The 17,065-nt window shown below is 37.7% G+C and overlaps 1 protein-coding gene across 2 annotated transcripts; it reads right to left on the minus strand.

Moving 5' to 3' along the window:
* Window positions 1–1,632: 1,632 nt before the first annotated feature.
* Window positions 1,633–16,834, minus strand: LOC114134756 (uncharacterized). Of its 2 annotated transcripts, none has more exons than XM_028001536.1 (5): window positions 16,646–16,834; window positions 4,580–5,191; window positions 3,257–3,587; window positions 3,005–3,180; window positions 1,633–2,204 (listed from the first exon to the last, which is right to left on the minus strand). In XM_028001536.1, exons 2-5 carry the CDS (start codon window positions 5,158–5,160, stop codon window positions 1,991–1,993), a joined length of 1,302 nt encoding a protein of 433 aa, XP_027857337.1. In that variant the 5' UTR covers window positions 5,161–5,191; window positions 16,646–16,834; the 3' UTR covers window positions 1,633–1,990. The 2 variants fall into 2 exon arrangements, with proteins under 2 accessions (XP_027857337.1, XP_027857339.1); XM_028001538.1 differs by lacking the exon at window positions 16,646–16,834 and adding an exon at window positions 8,427–8,528.
* Window positions 16,835–17,065: the final 231 nt, after the last annotated feature.

Genomic DNA, 17,065 nt, shown 5'->3' on the forward strand with positions numbered 1-17,065 from the left:
ATTCCACATAACAGTTTATATTAATCTCAAAGACTGAGGAGCTGAAAATGTTTCTGTGAATACAATAGAGACGCCAGCAGGAAATCAAACAATTCGTTTGGTACCTCTGGACAGCTTTAGACAGTGGCCTAATGGTAAAATTTGATGGATTCTTGCTGCAGCTTGGATTTTACATTAATATATTCAAATTATATATAAATATAAAACAGTATGAAGACTGAACAAAAATCAGATATAAGTATGTAACTTATAAAAAGTTTTTTTTTTTATTTGCATATTTGTTAAAAGTACATGAAACATACAACCCTCCACCCCCAACTCCTCCCAAAAAAGAATCAAGTGCACAGAAACAGTGCAGTTACCACATTCCATCTTGTGCTTGCTCATATTCACACACAAGCTGTGGCGATATTTATTTCCCGACACACAAACCCAGAAACCACATGCAAAGTAAGACAAACAGTCACATCCAAAGTGTTCAAAAGTAAATAGCAGCATTAACTGTCCTGTTATGTTTCGGGTCGAATTGACCCGTTTTAAAGTTACTTTTTTTTTTTTTTAAATAGTTGGAAGTTTTTTTTGCATGAAACTTTTTCTATTTGTCTTAATGGGTGCATATAACATATAAATTGAAAATTTATTCATTTTACACATTTGCAGCCCCCCACCCAGCCCCCGTGTCTACTTTTTACATAGATACTGTTCGGGTCAATTTGACCTGGCAGTCAAGTAAAAGGGTAAAAAGAAGATTTTAAAAAATGTTAAATTCTATATGTTTCCTTGCAGCTATGAACCATACTTCACCACACACATTCATGCACACGTGCACCCCCACAAGCCCACTTTCTCAACATTCTCTTTGCTTCAATAGGAAACTGCGAGAAAGCAGGTGTTCATACAAATTTTGACAGGAATCTTTTCTGTTACTGTGGGCAAACTCTACCCACACTGAGTGGAACCTCAGCTGAACTGGAGGAAAACATAAATACTCTCTGCATGACTCATTTATCTTGATTTTAATCAGCGGGTCAATTTGACCTACAACAGTATAAATTTCTCAATTCAATTAAAAAGATCACCTTGAAAAAAACCCCCCAAAATGTAATATAATTTTTTTTTTTTTTTACAAAAGATCAATTTCAGGGAAATTATTGTTTTTTTGTTTGTAGGTTTTTTTCAGTGGACATAAAAAATTTAAATTCCACTTTTTATGTCCAAATGAGTAAATTGTCGTCATTGATCCTTAATTTGTGAGAAATAAAAAGAAACAAAACATCATTGCACAAATATTGATTGAAATGGTTAGTATTGGAGTTAATAATCAAATACAAAAATGTTTTGGAGGATTTGTTTGGTTTCTGGCACTATTACATGATTCAACACTCCTCAGGTGAAATTGACCCACCAACATTATTGCTGTACCTCAGAAACAAACATAACAGGAGGGTTAAAAGGTTTGGTAGATCTGACATAAAATGCTTCCCTGAGGCAGGAAAGATATAAAGAATCCTGTGTGAACATTCATTGACAACAAATTTTTCAAGTTTCTAGGAATTAAATGCTGTTACTTGTGCATCTAGCATTGATAAAATACCTTTACATGCAAACTTAATTCCAGTTGATAAAACAAATAACTTAAAAATCCCTGACTCATTTATGAAAATGAAAACAAAATATCAAGGAAAGGATCAGCTTTAGTTGTTATGAATCCCTGTTACAAATAGGACTTACCTGCTGAAATAAAAAGCACGAGTTTACTTCTGTGTTACATGAATAGTTTAACTACCTGTGCAAAACCTTTCAAATACACCACATAATTACATTACAAAACTGACTTGTGTGTGCTGGCTATAAATTGGGGGGAGGAGGGGTCTAAAAGAAAGTACTAAACAAGCTCCCTCTGAAAGAATACATTCACTGTCTGCTTTAAGCTGTGAAACAGGATCCTTGTTGGCTGGTCTTTCCTTCTGACCCCATCCTTCAATTTCTATTATAGGAACCCCAAATTTTCCAACACTTTGTCCACATTGGGAATCAATTTTTCCTCAAAGTCCCACAGCCGCTTGTCCACATTGAGCTCCTCCAGTTTTAGTAATTTCCGTAGGGCAACACGGACGTGAATGATCCGACAGACGTCCAGCGGGACTTTGTACTTCTGCCCAAAAAATTGAAGCACTTCATGCACTGATGTCTGCTCCACCATCCTACGACACGGGTACACAAGAGTGAGATGTTGGTCATGTACACAGCACTGTAAAACAGACTTTAAATCGGTACTGCTCATGAGAAACCAGACTTTACTATTGTCTTTATTCATGTTTGACTGCTAAGCAAGCCTCCTGTCACTAGGTGACAGCAGAGTTCAAATTAAGGCTGGCTGTTTAAGTCAGTAGAAGAAGTAGCCTATGAGAACAAAGTAATACTACCAGAATAGGGTTATACTATTGGCGGAATAAAGTAAAAAAAAATATGATCAGGGTTCAAGTCCTTGAGCCTCTTCTAAAACAAAAAAAACCTTCCTTTGTACTATTTTAAAAATGTAAACCAGGAAAAACAACATTGTATTTACTGAGGTGGTACAGGTTACAAAAACATTTGAGAACCACTGTACACTGTACACTGAACTTTGAAGGCCACCTTCCTCCAGCATGGTTTGCTTACAGCTTATATTTCAGAACTGGTCAGGCAGCATGCCTGTGTATCAAATCTATGAAAACCAAAAATGGTTCCCAACTGAATGGTGCTGTCTACACTTACAGCCATTTCCGTTTGGGAAGTTAAAAATGGTTATCATACAGCTACTGTAGTCAATTTTTTTTTTCTTTTTTTACTGCTTATATATATATATATTTTTTTACTGCTTATATTTTATTTAGACCGCTATGGTCCGAAGAGGTTGAGCTTCTGTTTTACTGTAATTTTAAAAAACCCATATATTTAAATTTGGACTTTACCAATTTAATTTAAATATAAATTAAGGCTGAATGCATTTCTCAGCCTATACCTTGGCTGAACAATCATCTTGTATGGATGGTAAGTCTGTCGGTCAGGGTCTTCTCTGTAAACATGTTCCAGAATATTAATTCCAGGCACCCGGCTCCACTTAGGAAGGTGAAACCTCCCACTTGGTTCAAAGTGATGCTTGGGAAAGATGTGGTTCTCAATGAAGAACACTCCCACCTAAAAAATGTGAATATGCTTTAATGAAAAGATGGGAAACGTATTTGGAAATACAAGCGTAATGCACTGATCCTACGTTTGGATCCTGCTTCTGCAGCTCGTCCATCAGAGACTTCAGGTTGTCATGTTGATACGGCATGATGATCTCATCTATATCGTTTAGCAGGACATAGCGGGAACGCTCCATGGATCTGTAGATGCACTCGTTGAGTGTGGTGAGCTGGCCAAAGTAGTGAATATCGCCACCATGTTCTGAAAAGAGCCAGCCTCGCGATGGATTCATGTATTTGTCGATTGGCCAGGAAACTATTTCCACAAAGCCCTCCTGGCTGTAACTCTGCAGAAGACGGTCAAGGTCCGGGCCACAGCTGGTGTTGTAGATCACCACTCTGTTCACGCCGAGCAACCTTGGACAAAAAAGACAAAATAAAATCACCTACTAAACATTTTGACACTGCAAGTAAAGCAGCCTGAAGTGCTAAATGTTTTTGCAACTTTGCAGTCACTAGGTGCTTCTTTCATTTCAGTAGGAAGGCAATCTGCACACATAATCTAAGTTAGATAAATGTGCAGGATACCGTTTGTGAATCCTCTACTCCTGGCCGAATGAATAGACCTTAATCTAAGTTTTACTCAAATCTGCAGCAGGAAGCTTTCAATTACTGACTCCCCAAGATTGCCATCGACAACCTGACACTGGCTGCCTGTTTGAGATTTGTGAAACGCAGCTTTATTGAGTCTGGCCACCTGCCAGCTGATGTTGTGCAAACAGAGCTAAGAGGATCCACCATGTTACAAGCTAACCTGTGCTAGCTACACATAGCTTTTGACAACCATTGAATTTGCTGTAGGACTGAAGCTCAAGACGCCAGTTTCCAGAGGCTGCTAGCTGACAACACACTGTTGGTGTGGTGGTAGCTTTGAATGTTAAATTTTAGTGCTTTTCTTTTGTATTTTTATGGTGCTTCTGTGTTATTGACGCTTAACTATTCCAAACGCATCAGGCCTCAGTGTCTGCCGCAGCCAAAGCCACCTGTGGCTCATACCGTTCAAATTTCATCCCAATGATTGGTCCCAATGACTCCTATTGCAGCACAACAGAGTTGAAAATAAATCTATTCAACATCTAAATGGTTCATGGAGATCTAGTAGAAATTTCCTGACATTATGAATTGTTTTTAGATGTTAACTCAAAATTTTAATCCAGAATTATTTTAGGTGAGATTGATTTGTGGGTAGAAAGAGAAGCCTTGAACATGTCATGATTTGATTACCAATCTTGTGCTTTTCTAAATCAATCAGAATATTGATAGATTTGAGTTCACAACTGTGAACCTCAATTTCCCATTATAAATCATAAAACTGATGTTTCCCACTAGTAAAGTTTAGGATTACTGACCTGTACATCTCTAGTGTCTGTGCAAACTGCAGCACATTGTTGTAGCCCCCAAACAAATTGGAGACGCACACAGTGAAATCCATCATTTTCTCCTCTCCTCCATTAGTTTTCTTGTTCCTTATGGGAAGCCAGATGTATTCGGTTCCATTCTCAGGCGTTGTTTGAGTCAGAAGAGTGACATGTGTGGCATTGCAGGTTTTAGGAATCTGGCACATGACATCTGTGGTGACGAATGGAAACCCGAAGTTGTCCGAGTGTTGTAAAATTGTCGCTGGAGTGGTTTCACTTGTGTAGCCGGCACAGCAGTAAAAGCAATGGAGTTCCTGGATGGAGTCTCTCCGAAACATCCCGATGAGGCGAATGTCAAAGCCCTGTACTCTCTGGTCCATGTAGGCTGAGACTAAGAAGTGCTTGGTATTTTTCAGGGGAGTTATGCTCTCTTTGGAGACTGATCGCAGACAAACCTCTGGAACAACAGGTCTCGGGTTGAACCTGGTTGGTCTATTCCAAACAAAGAGTGTGATTATGCACATGGTGATGAAGAGGAGGATAAGGAACTGTTTCCTGATTTGTTTTGACATGGTGAAATGGATTCCTGGCCTCAGGCAAAACCTGGAATCAAAGGAAGAAGAAAAACAACAGGGTCATTCTGAATCTGTTACACAAATAAGGCCTTAAAGATAAAGGTAATTTTATTTATATAGCACATTTTCATCAACAAGGCAATACAAAGTGCTTCACAGGAATTAAAATTAAATACAAACAAAATAACAAACCAAAGGAAAGAGCAAAAGAAGATGTAAATATGTAAATTAGGTGCTCCTATTCAGGGTTGGTAGGTAAACATCCTCTGGTCTAATTCCTCTGCTTTTGTTGGAAGAACAGTAGTCTAAAAAGAATAATTAATTGGTTCTCATCAGAGTTCAACTGTATATTCACACTTCCCCAAATGTGCCAGTCTGTCAAGACAAATGAACTAGTGTTCAAGTAAAGCAGACCAAAGGTAACTGGTGTGAATGCTATTCATACACACCAGCCTTGACCTTGAAGCAGTCAAAAAACTCAGTTATAAAACCAGAGATACGTCGGTCAACTCAGAAAAATGTTAGATCTTTCCTACTTCAAGACAAGACTTTTCCAGAAAAGCAAACTGTCTGTTAAAAGCTGACAAAAATCACAAATCTGACTCCATGAAAGTGACACAAAGATGACCAAAGAAACAGTCAATTTTGCCCTTCTCAGAACAAATTGCATGTACTGACATGCACCAAGCACACTTGAGGAACAAGTTTTATCAACTCACCAGAGCTTAAATTTCCAGATTACACATAACTGTTTCCTTTTGGCTAGGTCCAGGTGGTAATCTGTGAGTTTTTTCTTATGGCTACCCTACACAAAGAGCAGCTGGAAAAACTAGATTTCTAGTTTTAAAATGGGCCATCAGGACAAATTCAGAGACTATTTAGACTAAGCTCCAACAATTCCTGCTTATGACAACAACAACCTGCTTCTGTACATTTTGTCAACAACCAAACTGAATGCAACCATATTTAGATGCATCACAGAGCTAGCTGGTTTTCACTTCACTAGAGCACACCAGGAAAAGAAAGTGATGCTTTTGCTTTGTCAAAAATGCTAGAGGGTATAAAACCTTTAATGAGAGACTGTTCTGAGGAGTTGCCTCTAGACACTATTGAGGCAGCTAAAAGACACAACAGCTACATGGAAACTGTCAGCCGCAGCTGAAGTAGAGACAGGAAAAGCAAAGAGTGCAGTGCAAAAGTCTGTGGCTGCCCAACAAGCTCGGAGCATTCAACCCACAGACAAAACGCTTGAGAAACACACTGTATGCCAACGAAACCACCTATTTCAGAAACACTGCACTTAAAGAGCTGCACAATATGGGCAATCAAGACCTTTGAACCATGACCCCTTCCTTTGGCTACTAATCCAGGCAGACATTAAGCATCGTGTGACTGAAGTTTACCCCTGTATCAAGCTGAAAAGGTCCAGTCATGACACAAGGGCTTCCTTTAACAAACATTTTAACCAGAGCTTTAAGTAGGCCCACATGCACTGGTATACAGTACCAGCACTTTTAATTTTATTGTTCAGCGTATAGGGACAAATCTCCAGCATGGCGTTTACCTGGACTTTTCCGGTGTTACGTTTGTCTGCATTTTACTCCCCTACAGCAACGTCCTGCACAAGCAGCAAAATACGCATATGCTCACTCCTGTCCTGTCACCAGTGTGCTGTGCAATACATTTATTGTTACACCCAACTACTCTTCCTGGGGTTCATCGTTTAAACAAACAAAGTAGAAATCATTCACATGTATGACAGGTGACAGGTCTAATATACATAGCTATTAAAAAATTTATAATAGTTCATACAAAAATGTTGGTAAATTCATAAAATAATAAATCATGCCAGTTATAAATGTTACTCTGAAAAAATGTGTGAAGGCACAGTGTATAATGAGAGGTAACATTGGGAAATGTAATAAACAATATTTACAAAACTCAAGAACAGGAAAAAAGGAACAAAGAGTAAAGAACTAGATGTGAATCAAAGTAGGAAAACAGAGAATTCCACAAGGTGACAAACATTTCACAGACAAAGGATCATATACACACACTCCAGAATTCAAACATTACAGAAAACCCTATTGTTTAACACCTGCCCTGAACTATGAAAAAAATAATAGCTTTTTGAGGGCAGGTCAGGTGAGACACATGGAGGCATGGAGATGTGTTTCACCTGAGGGTAGTGCAGGTATAGCATGAGTGAGTGTGAATACAATAGAAACAGGAAGGAATATTAACATGAGAGAAACTAAAGAGGCATCTGCAATGCATTTCTAAAGACTGTAATAAGACCACAGAGAGGAGAGGAGCTTGTTTTTTTTCCAACGATTATCTGTCTCATATTACAAACAGTGACGGTTTTAACAAAAAAGATATGTATTTTTAAGTAAGTAAAATTGTTTTAATAAAAGCTATATACTGCAGCTTTAATACAAACTTTTTTCTTTGCTGCAAATCAGATTTTTTTGTCCTCCACTCCCAAGTTACCTAAATCAATTAGCCATGTAAGGATGGGAAGAAAACGTTTTTTGTTTTTCTTTACCTCTCCAGGGGGTCTTTTGTGGGCTCTAGTGTCCAGTGGGCTGACAGGAAACAAGGAAGGAGAGGGGGGGATGCATGCGGCAAATGTTGTCGGGTCCGGGAGTCGAACCCGCGACGGCCGTGTCGAGGACTCAAGGCCTCCAAATACGGGTCGCGCTAACCGCTACGCCACCACGGCACGCCCCCAGAAAAAGTATTTTGAACTTTGATCGACAAGTACAACAAATGTAGGCCTCATTTCTTTACTTCCTCCAAATCATTTGCTAGGGTTTGGGTAAACCACAACGTAGTGTTTTTCGTTTTTACTAGATTGAAAAACACTAGTGTAACAAGTCTGGTAACTTGGAAACTGTATCTCTGAGAGGAGTTGCGCCTCAAAGTAGGCATTCGGTCCACCCAGGTGTTTTACACAGATGAACGGTTTCCATTAGAGATTGAAGGATTTCTAAAACATGCATGAAAGAATCAAGGCCACACTCCAGGTATGTTTTTGATGAGGGAATAGCACCAAAACATGATATAATTTTACATAATACTGCCCCTTTAAAAATGGGAAAAATATTGGTGGGATATTGCAGAGAGCGCACTTGGTGAAAATAAGGAAACTGGGCTAAAAACAGCAACTTAAAACAGACGGAAGTTGCAACAACAATGAGACTAACTGAACAAAAGTCACTAGAGTGTTGATGATGAAAGAACAAAAAAGGAGGCCTGACCTTGTACTTGCTCCGACAGCAAATGGGTTATGGCAGTATTTCCTCAGGGCCCACAATCCCACGATTTATGTTTTTCCCTCTTGTCACACATATGACTAAAATAAATTAATGATTAACAGCCTTTAGCAGCACCTGATGCAATCATTTGACACAGGTGTGCTGGAGCAAAGACACCTAAAACAAAAAGTACTAGTTCTGAAGAACGGGTTTGAAAAACACCTGAATTATCCACTCAGATTCACAATCGGTCAGACAAACAAACACTAAACATACTTACATCTCATATGTATTGTCTTTGTTAGGGTTTTGATTATGCTTTACAATCTATACCTTTGTCTCCCCTCCTTATTGTTATGGGCCAACTTGTCAATGTTTTGCCCTATTGTTGCTTTTACAAATCAATAAAATTCAAGAAATGTGGCTTCTCTTTAAAGTCACTTAATGTCAAAGTAGAAACTGATTTCTACGAAATGACAAGTAAATAAGCAAATAATTGCATGAATATCCCACTTTCACATGAAAGATTTTCTTTGTACTTTTTTGTCAAAGAAAGCTTCTCTGTTGATTATGATGGATTTAGAAAAGAATTCAAAGGGCAAAGCATCCAAGGGGGTGAAAATGTTTTATAGACAAAAACAAAATGTCAGAGTAGAATAAAAATTTCCACACATATTACAAACTTTGGGTGTCAACTTTATTGAGCAATCTGAAAAAAGATGAAGGCAAAGGCAAAGACAAAGAAGAAGAACTGGTGCCTTCCTTCCATGAGGTCAGCTCGTCTACATCTCAACCGACCAGAAAGATTGTGAGACAAGGTGAAGGGAGCTTCAGAGCCGCAAGACAAGAAGCTGAAGAACGCTACACACATGAGGAAGTCACCCTAAGACCCCAGACCTGCCACTTTAAATCAGTACTCTTCTTGCCAGCACCCAAGTCCTGTGTGACCTCACCATCCATGCAGAGACAAAAGCTCATCAGATCTACAGAGATCCCTGTCTTCGTCGATCAACAACCTCCTCCTGCTGCAGCACCTTCTTCATCATCAGGCCAGTTCTGGGGTTCAAAATTCCATACTCTGTCTCTCTCAAAGGTTCCCTGTTTGGTTCTCAATGTCAGCATTAGGGAAAGATAGACTAGATCATTGATTTTACTTATTTGATTATTTCAACTACTGAATTAAGCTGTACTGATGAGATCCAGCAAACAGATCACTGAACGTTGGCTGTCAATGGTTTCTGCGCAAGCTGCAACGTTTGAAAGTAGACCAAGATCCAAACAACCACCTACCAACGTTGGATGCAAAGCAGCTAGAGGTTGGTGATATTGGGAGTTTTATTGGCCATTTACAGGAGCATTTTTTTCAATGTGCATTGTCAAGAAAATCCGAGCTCATCCCACTTCCCCATGCTGGAGATTTAAGTTCAACAGTAATAATAAATAAAATTATCTTTAAAATGAATCACTCAAGTGACATCAAGCTCCAACAGTAGACTTAAGTGTCAATAAAATAAATCTGGTTGGGTGTGTTGTTTTTGTCTCATGCAAACTTTGCTTTAATTCAACTTTTTTCTATCTAATCATAAGAAATCATAGTCAGTCAGAGAGAGTCATGAAACAGGAAAAGCAGGTTTCCTGGAAAAAGAGGAAGTAAGTTTCCAGCCTGCAGATTTATAAAAATAGCTGAGACTATTCCTTATTTTAAAGAATGAAATCTAAACATTTTGAGTAATTTGATAAGATACAAAGTAAAATACTTATATTAATATTGATTTACTTGTAATAATATTTACACTTACATTTGTGGGAACACTTACAAGAAAAACAAGTAACTAACTTTGGTATCAAATAATTAGAATCATGGATTATTCTTGGTTTATTTTCAGAAAACATCTGTAATAACTCACATTAAGATTATAATAAGAATAATTAATAAGTTATGGTTATAAAATTGTAAATGAATGCTAAATCAGAGAAGCTAAAGAAAATAAATGTGATAAATGTGATTTTGACATTGAACTTGAAATGGTGTAAAAGGTGTAAAACTGAAATTAAACATCACTGATATGTTGGAGGTAGATGGTAGGTGAAAGGTTAAGGGAAAAAGGGGAACTAACAGGAGAGCAGAGATGATCAACGCCTTATTTGGAAACAGGTTGAACAACGTAAACTTTTCAGAGAAAAGGTCGTGCAGGCAAGGGACACAGGAGGTTGAGCAACCTTGAGATATTAGCACAGACATCATGACATGATGTCTCTTAAGACAGTGATGGATATGAGATCATCTGTCTAAGCAGACAGCCAATGCAAACGCACCAAAAGGGGTGGAGAAACCCTATAAAAGGTGGGGGCAAAAGAGGAACCTTTCGTTGGATCCTCCGGGCAGCTTCGAGCCAAGATCGAGATGGACAAAGAACTCTGCAGCTGAAGAAGAGGGAAGCTGAAGCCAGGGCCACAGAGCCGAAGACTGTCCTGCACATGGGGACCAACCCGTCAGCCCCACAACCTGTGGCTTCAAATCGCACTTCTCTCATCGGCTGGGTTTTGACCCCAAAGACAAAGATGAAGACAAAGACAAAGGCAAAGACAAAGAAGAAGAACTGGTGCCTTTTTTCCTGCCAGCACCAAGTCCTGTGTGACCTCACCATCCATGCGGAGAAGAAGCTCATCAGACCTACAGAGATCCCTGCCTTCGTCGATCAACTTCCTCCTCCTGCTCCAGCACCTTCTTTGTCGTCGTGCCAGGTCTGGGGTTTAAAACACCAAACTCCGTCCGTCTCTCTCTAAGGTTCCCTTTTTTAGTTCTCAGTGTCCGCAGTAGGGAAAGATAGACTAGATGATTGATTTTACTTATTTGATTATTTCTGCTACTGAATTAAGCTGTACTGACCCTTGCAAAAATGCCTTACTAATAAAATATTTAGCATAAAGAAAATCTAAAAGATGTTGTGGACATTCAGTTAATGAGTCACCTTAAAGTTCTTTGATGGTTGTAAAATAGCTGTGATGTTTGATTCTGGAGAGGAAAAAGTGGAAAATGTTTTATAGGTTGCTGGTAGCCCATATGTAAAACATCATCCTTGGGACTCGCCCGAGTTACTAAAACCTACCTGGTTCAATAAGAAATGCAAGTTGTAAAATAGAGAACGAGCGACCGTTAACAGGTGTGCTCTGTGAAACTAGTTGGCTGTAGGCTGCTCAGTCTGGCTAATTCACAGGGGGAAGCAGGATGGGACACCTGGATGTAGGCCGTCAGAATCCAGGCGAATCGTTTCTCGAAACCAGCTTAAACAGAGTTTACTTCAGTTCTGGACAGGGTAAAACCCAGCAGATTTAGGAAACTCAATTAACCCGTTAGAAGGAGAGCTGGTAGCACATCTCCCCTCTCAGAAGAGGAAGTACGAGAGTGAGAGAGTAGAGAAAGGAGGGGGGGGGGGGGTGTTGCGCAACAACAGCATCATACAACAATTTAATTCCTACAGCTGCTGTAGAAACAACAATCTATCCTTGACTTTCAACAGACCTGAAGAGTTGGTTACAAACCTTAAGAACCAGGCTGATCCTGAGAAATAATGATTTTTGCCAATGAAAACAGAAACTAATCAGTGCTGTGAAGTGAGAGTGAAACTTTAATGTAAAGGGGTTGTAGGCTGCTTTTAAGACTTTAACAGGATGTGGCCAATCTTGGCTGGCCACATCCTCATGGCCTTGTTTGTATATGAAAACATCTTCATAGCAAAAGGTAAAAAAATAATGGTTAATGGTCAGTACATCAAATAATGGTTACATCAAGTCCTCACATCTGCTCCAAAATTAAGACCAGTACATGTCTGTAAAAAACAAACATTGCTAAAGAAAACAGGAAGAAAGTACAATCTAAAACTTCATAAGATCATGCATTGAGATTACAAAAGAAAAAGCAACAGATACAACACAGATTGTAACAAGGCGGCCTTTTGCGGTTGGGTTTTACAGTGAGGATGAAAAGCTGAGGCAGAGTCAGGTGGAAACAGCAGTGGTTTATTCTTCACACAGCACCAACAATCATTTCACAGGTGAAACTGCAGCCTTAAATAGTCCCAGCTGTTACAGACCAAACCACCTTTAATACACAGGGGAATCTCAATTCACCAATCTCCACCTATTTAAATAAAATACCTTTTACTAAATACAAACATTTCCTTTTTATAAATATTTTATGTTTTATTCTTACACCATAATGAAACACCACAAAAACCCATAAACAATCCTCCCCCCACTTTTCAATGGCCTCTCCTGGAAACAATATATGGTGTCTGGAGCCCTAGCGCAGTATTTGTCCAAACACCCTGGAGAGGACACAGAAAAGACAGGTGAGTCACTCTACATTAGCACTCCACACTTAACAGATTATGCACAAACATTTGCTCATTTTTACCCACCAGTAGCTCATTGCTCTGAGTAACAATTATCCTCCCTTCACAGGCAACCACCTCACTTCTCAATGAGGAGCAGCTGTGCAAAGCCCAGAACAAAAAGCTACATGCTAACCACTAAAAATACTCAATAAATACAGTCAAAACTTCTTGTGTGCAAATTATTTATGTGCAAATCTATGCTTAAAGTGCAGTGCTAAATAAAGTGCTTGTTAATAAAGTGCAAAACGTGCTTTTAAAAGTGCTATACAGTGACTTAAGTAAAAAATAGTCCCAGTAATGAAGATGCCTTCATTACACAGATGTAATGTGTATTTGGAGGTTGTGGTCGGTTGCCTAAGTCACAACCTCAAGATACACAGATCATGATGAAACTTGGAAGATGCCACTGATAGAAGACCTTTGTCACTTCTTTGATTATTGGATGTTATTGTGAGAATGATTGATAATCGTAGCAAAAATATTGCATTTTAAATGTCTGAAATGAATCATTTCTAAGTTGATCTTGTTCAACCCTGCTTTAAATGTTAATATATTTGTCCTTTAATTTGGACACCATTTTTAATTTGTTCAGTGTAGAGTTGCAGGCACTATGTCTAACATTGATTTTAGATCAACTCTTGCAGGTCTGTCTTGTAAAATAAGTATGTTTTTCCACCACATTTTACTACAGCTGATGCGAGGAACGGCCATTATGAAATACAAAGTTGGTCACAAGTTGTAACTGGTAGCTGGAGTTGCTCCCACTTTCCCAGTGTGAAATGTGACTTTGGAGGGCATTCCAGATTATTATTTTTTTGACTGGGAAGTTGAAATGTCCTAGTTCAGAGTAAAACTGGAACGCGAATGGGGTGTTCTTTATTTGCTGATGATGGAGCAATATGGAAGAGGGGGAAAAATTTAAAGAAGAAGCAATTAGTATTATAGAAGACTGGTCATTTAAATGGGGATTTAAAATTTCTATAGACAAAACAAAGACTTTATTTTTTACAAGGAAGAAAGCATCTGAAAATTTAAAACTGCAACTATATAATCATGAATTAGAAAGGGTAAGGGAATTTAAGTTTTTGGGTTTATGGTTGGATGAAAAACTTACTTGGAAAAATCATATTCAAAAAGTAGTGAATAAATGTAAGAGAGTTTTAAATGTAATGAGGTGTTTGGTGGGAAGTGAATGGGGTGCTGAGAGGAAGGCATTGAAATCAATATATACTGGGTTAATAAGGTCTGTATTTGATTATGGAAGTATTGTATTTGGGTCAGCATCAGAAACACTATTAAAAAAATTAGATAGTATTCAGTATCAAGCCTTGAGGTTGTGTACAGGAGCAGTTAGAACAACTCCAACGTCAGCTTTGCTAATAGAAATGGGAGAGATGCCACTTAATCTCAGAAGATTACAGTTAAAGTCCAATTATTGGTGTAATTTAAAGGGCCATGATGGAAATCATCCATGTCAAGACATTTTAAAATCTAGTTGGGAAAAAGAAAAGAAGAAATTAAATTCTTTTGGATGGGAGATAGAAAATGTTATAAAAGATTTTGGTTTATCTGATATAAACATTAGTCAAACAGTTCCTCTTTCACCAGTTTATCCGTCTCTATTTCATAATAATGTTGTTGATTTAACTTTGTTGGAGAAAAGGAAAGGAGAAAACATTTCAGATCCATATTTGGTTCAATCATATTTAGATAGTAAGTATTATGGATATGTCCAAGTTTTTACAGATGCATCTAAAAACTCAAATAGCAGTAATGGGGTATCTTTCATTGTTCCAGAATTCAAAGTTAAAAACTGTAAAAGAATTACTGATGGAGTATCAGTTTATACTGGAGAGATGATGGGAATTATTTTAGCTTTAGGATGGATTGAGGAAGTCCGTCCATTAAGAAGCATAGTATGCTCTGATTCAAGTTCTTCATTATATTCATTAAAAAATAATCATGCTATTAGTAGACCGGATCTTTTATTAGAAATTCAGTTAATAACATATAGAATTCAAGCAATGGGGTTATTAGTTATATTTACATGGATACCATCACATATAGGAATAAGAGGGAATGAGTTGGCTGATAAATATGCGAAACTAGCTTCAAAATATAGTGATATTGATATATTAGTTCCATTTAGTAGAGAAGAAATCAAATCTATTATTAAACAAAAGGTTAAGGAAAGATGGCAGAGACAGTGGGAGGAAGATAGAACTGGTAGATGGATGTACAGTATTCAAAGAAAAGTTGGTGCAATGAGGAGAACGGGACGAAATAGAAAAGAGGAAACAGTTATATCTAGGTTGCGTTTTGGACATACAAGGTTAAACAGTAATTTATTTAAAATAGGAAAGCATCGAACTGGAAGTTGTGATTTTTGTGGTCAAGAAGAGACAGTAAAACATGTTTTGTTGTTCTGTACCAAATATTCTGTTGAGAGAAGGAAATTAGTTTGCCGGTTACAAGAAAATAAATTACAGTTAAATTTACAAGATATTTTGGGAAAAATTTCTAATTCTAAAGATACAAGTTATTTAATTAATTATCTTAAGAAAACAAAATTGATAGAAAAGATTTAAGTGTTGTTATTTTATTATTATTATTATTTTTATTTTTTATTATTTTTTTTATTTTTATTTTTATTTTTTATTTTCTTTTATTTTATTGTTTTGTTTTGTTTTGAGGGGGGTGTATATAGTTAGCGTCCCGATCAACACTCCATTCCAGTAGATGGCGGAAAAGGAAAAGAAGAAGAAGAAGAAAACTGGAACGCAGCATTAGTATGTCTACTTGTAGATGGTAAATGCAAGTATTCCTTCTTATTTGAAGGTTATCAACGGAAATGATGAAAAAACAAATAATTTCTCCATGCATTCTGGCAGGTTAAGGTTTTTTCAAGTTTTGGCTGAAGAGAGTAAAATAACTCTTTTTAATACACATTTCAGACTTCAGTCTGAAAATCTTTGGAGGCAGCCGCAGATTAGAGTGACAGCTAGGTGCCTTTCCAACAAGTCTTGAAAATCAACACCAGCTGATAAGTTTTCCACCAAATTGGTTCTGGAACTTGCTCATTACCTGTTCTTCAGAGAGATGCCCAAAGAAATCAACTGCTGACATGAATAAAACTATTTTCAGCCCAATCAGCCAACCAGAAAAAAATAGCTACCTTTAGACTCAAATCCTACTGTTAGCTTGAGGAAGTGCAATTTATTTTTTGATGTATTTAACTGTTCTAGTTTCAGTTCTCTTCTCACAATGCTTTATCTCAGATCATTTTTTAAAATACTCTAGTGATAATTTGAAACGGAGCCATTACTTCCTCTATGTCAAGGTATGACACAGAAGAAGTTCATGACTATACAACGTGGAACCAGTTTCAAGGGTTTGATTGAACACGTGTGAACAATCAATTCAAATCAGTTTAGCACATAGAGAAGCGTGGAAATACAGTACAATGGCCATATAACAGTTATTTCCTCACCGTTTTATAAAGGATGCGCATTACTTTACTGTAATGAAGGTAACCAATAAGATGTCAGGATTCCCCGAAGTTTTTAAATCTTTAGTAAATGAAGGACAACAACCAGATTGTACTAGTTAAAACCGAAAAGGGCAAAAAAGAGAAATAAATACAAATTTACATTAATCGCGCATTTAACTCTAAAGTGCACTTAACTATACAACTAAATCAATTCAAAATGAATTTATGCATGAGTACTTGGTCAAGATAAAATAATAATAAATGATGTGCCACACAAATAACAAAAGCATTCTAAGATCGCACACATTTTTAAAAAATGGCTTTATCAAACTTACCGGAAGCTGAAACTGCAGCCACTGCTCGTCTCGCAGACAAGTCGCCGAGAAGGCGGTGATGGACTAATGATTAATCAATTTCCTATAGGTGCACCCCGGACCCTCCTATTTCGTTTAGCCGTCACCCACTAACCAGCCAGTCACTAGTGATGTATGGAGAGAGCCTGCATCACAGTAAAAGAGTCACTTCACGTCTCTACGTCGTCTTGAATACTCTGGGAGGAGGATGGCCAATGAGCAGCCGACATATAAAACCACCAAAAACTTTATATAACATATAAAAAATATTCCAACGACGAGCTTTAAATGTTTCAAGGTCACGTGTGTTTGAATAAACTCTGTTTTCAATGCATTAGATTATTTTTAGTTATGTTTTCGTAAATGTTCTACTCAAAAAATAGCACAAAAAATGAAAATTGC

Source organism: Xiphophorus couchianus, chromosome 19, assembly GCF_001444195.1.
Source record: "Xiphophorus couchianus chromosome 19, X_couchianus-1.0, whole genome shotgun sequence".
NCBI lineage: Eukaryota > Metazoa > Chordata > Actinopteri > Cyprinodontiformes > Poeciliidae > Xiphophorus > Xiphophorus couchianus.

Coding starts and splice junctions, on each gene's coding strand:
- LOC114134756 (XM_028001536.1), bottom strand. CDS start 5,160: ATGTCAAAACAAATCAGGAAACAGTTCCTTATCCTCCTCTTCATCACC. Junction 3,181..3,256: donor TGCAGAAGCAGGATCCAAAC/GTAGGATCAGTG, acceptor CACATTTTTTAG/GTGGGAGTGTTCTTCATTGA. Junction 2,205..3,004: donor AAGATGATTGTTCAGCCAAG/GTATAGGCTGAG, acceptor CCCGTGTCGTAG/GATGGTGGAGCAGACATCAG.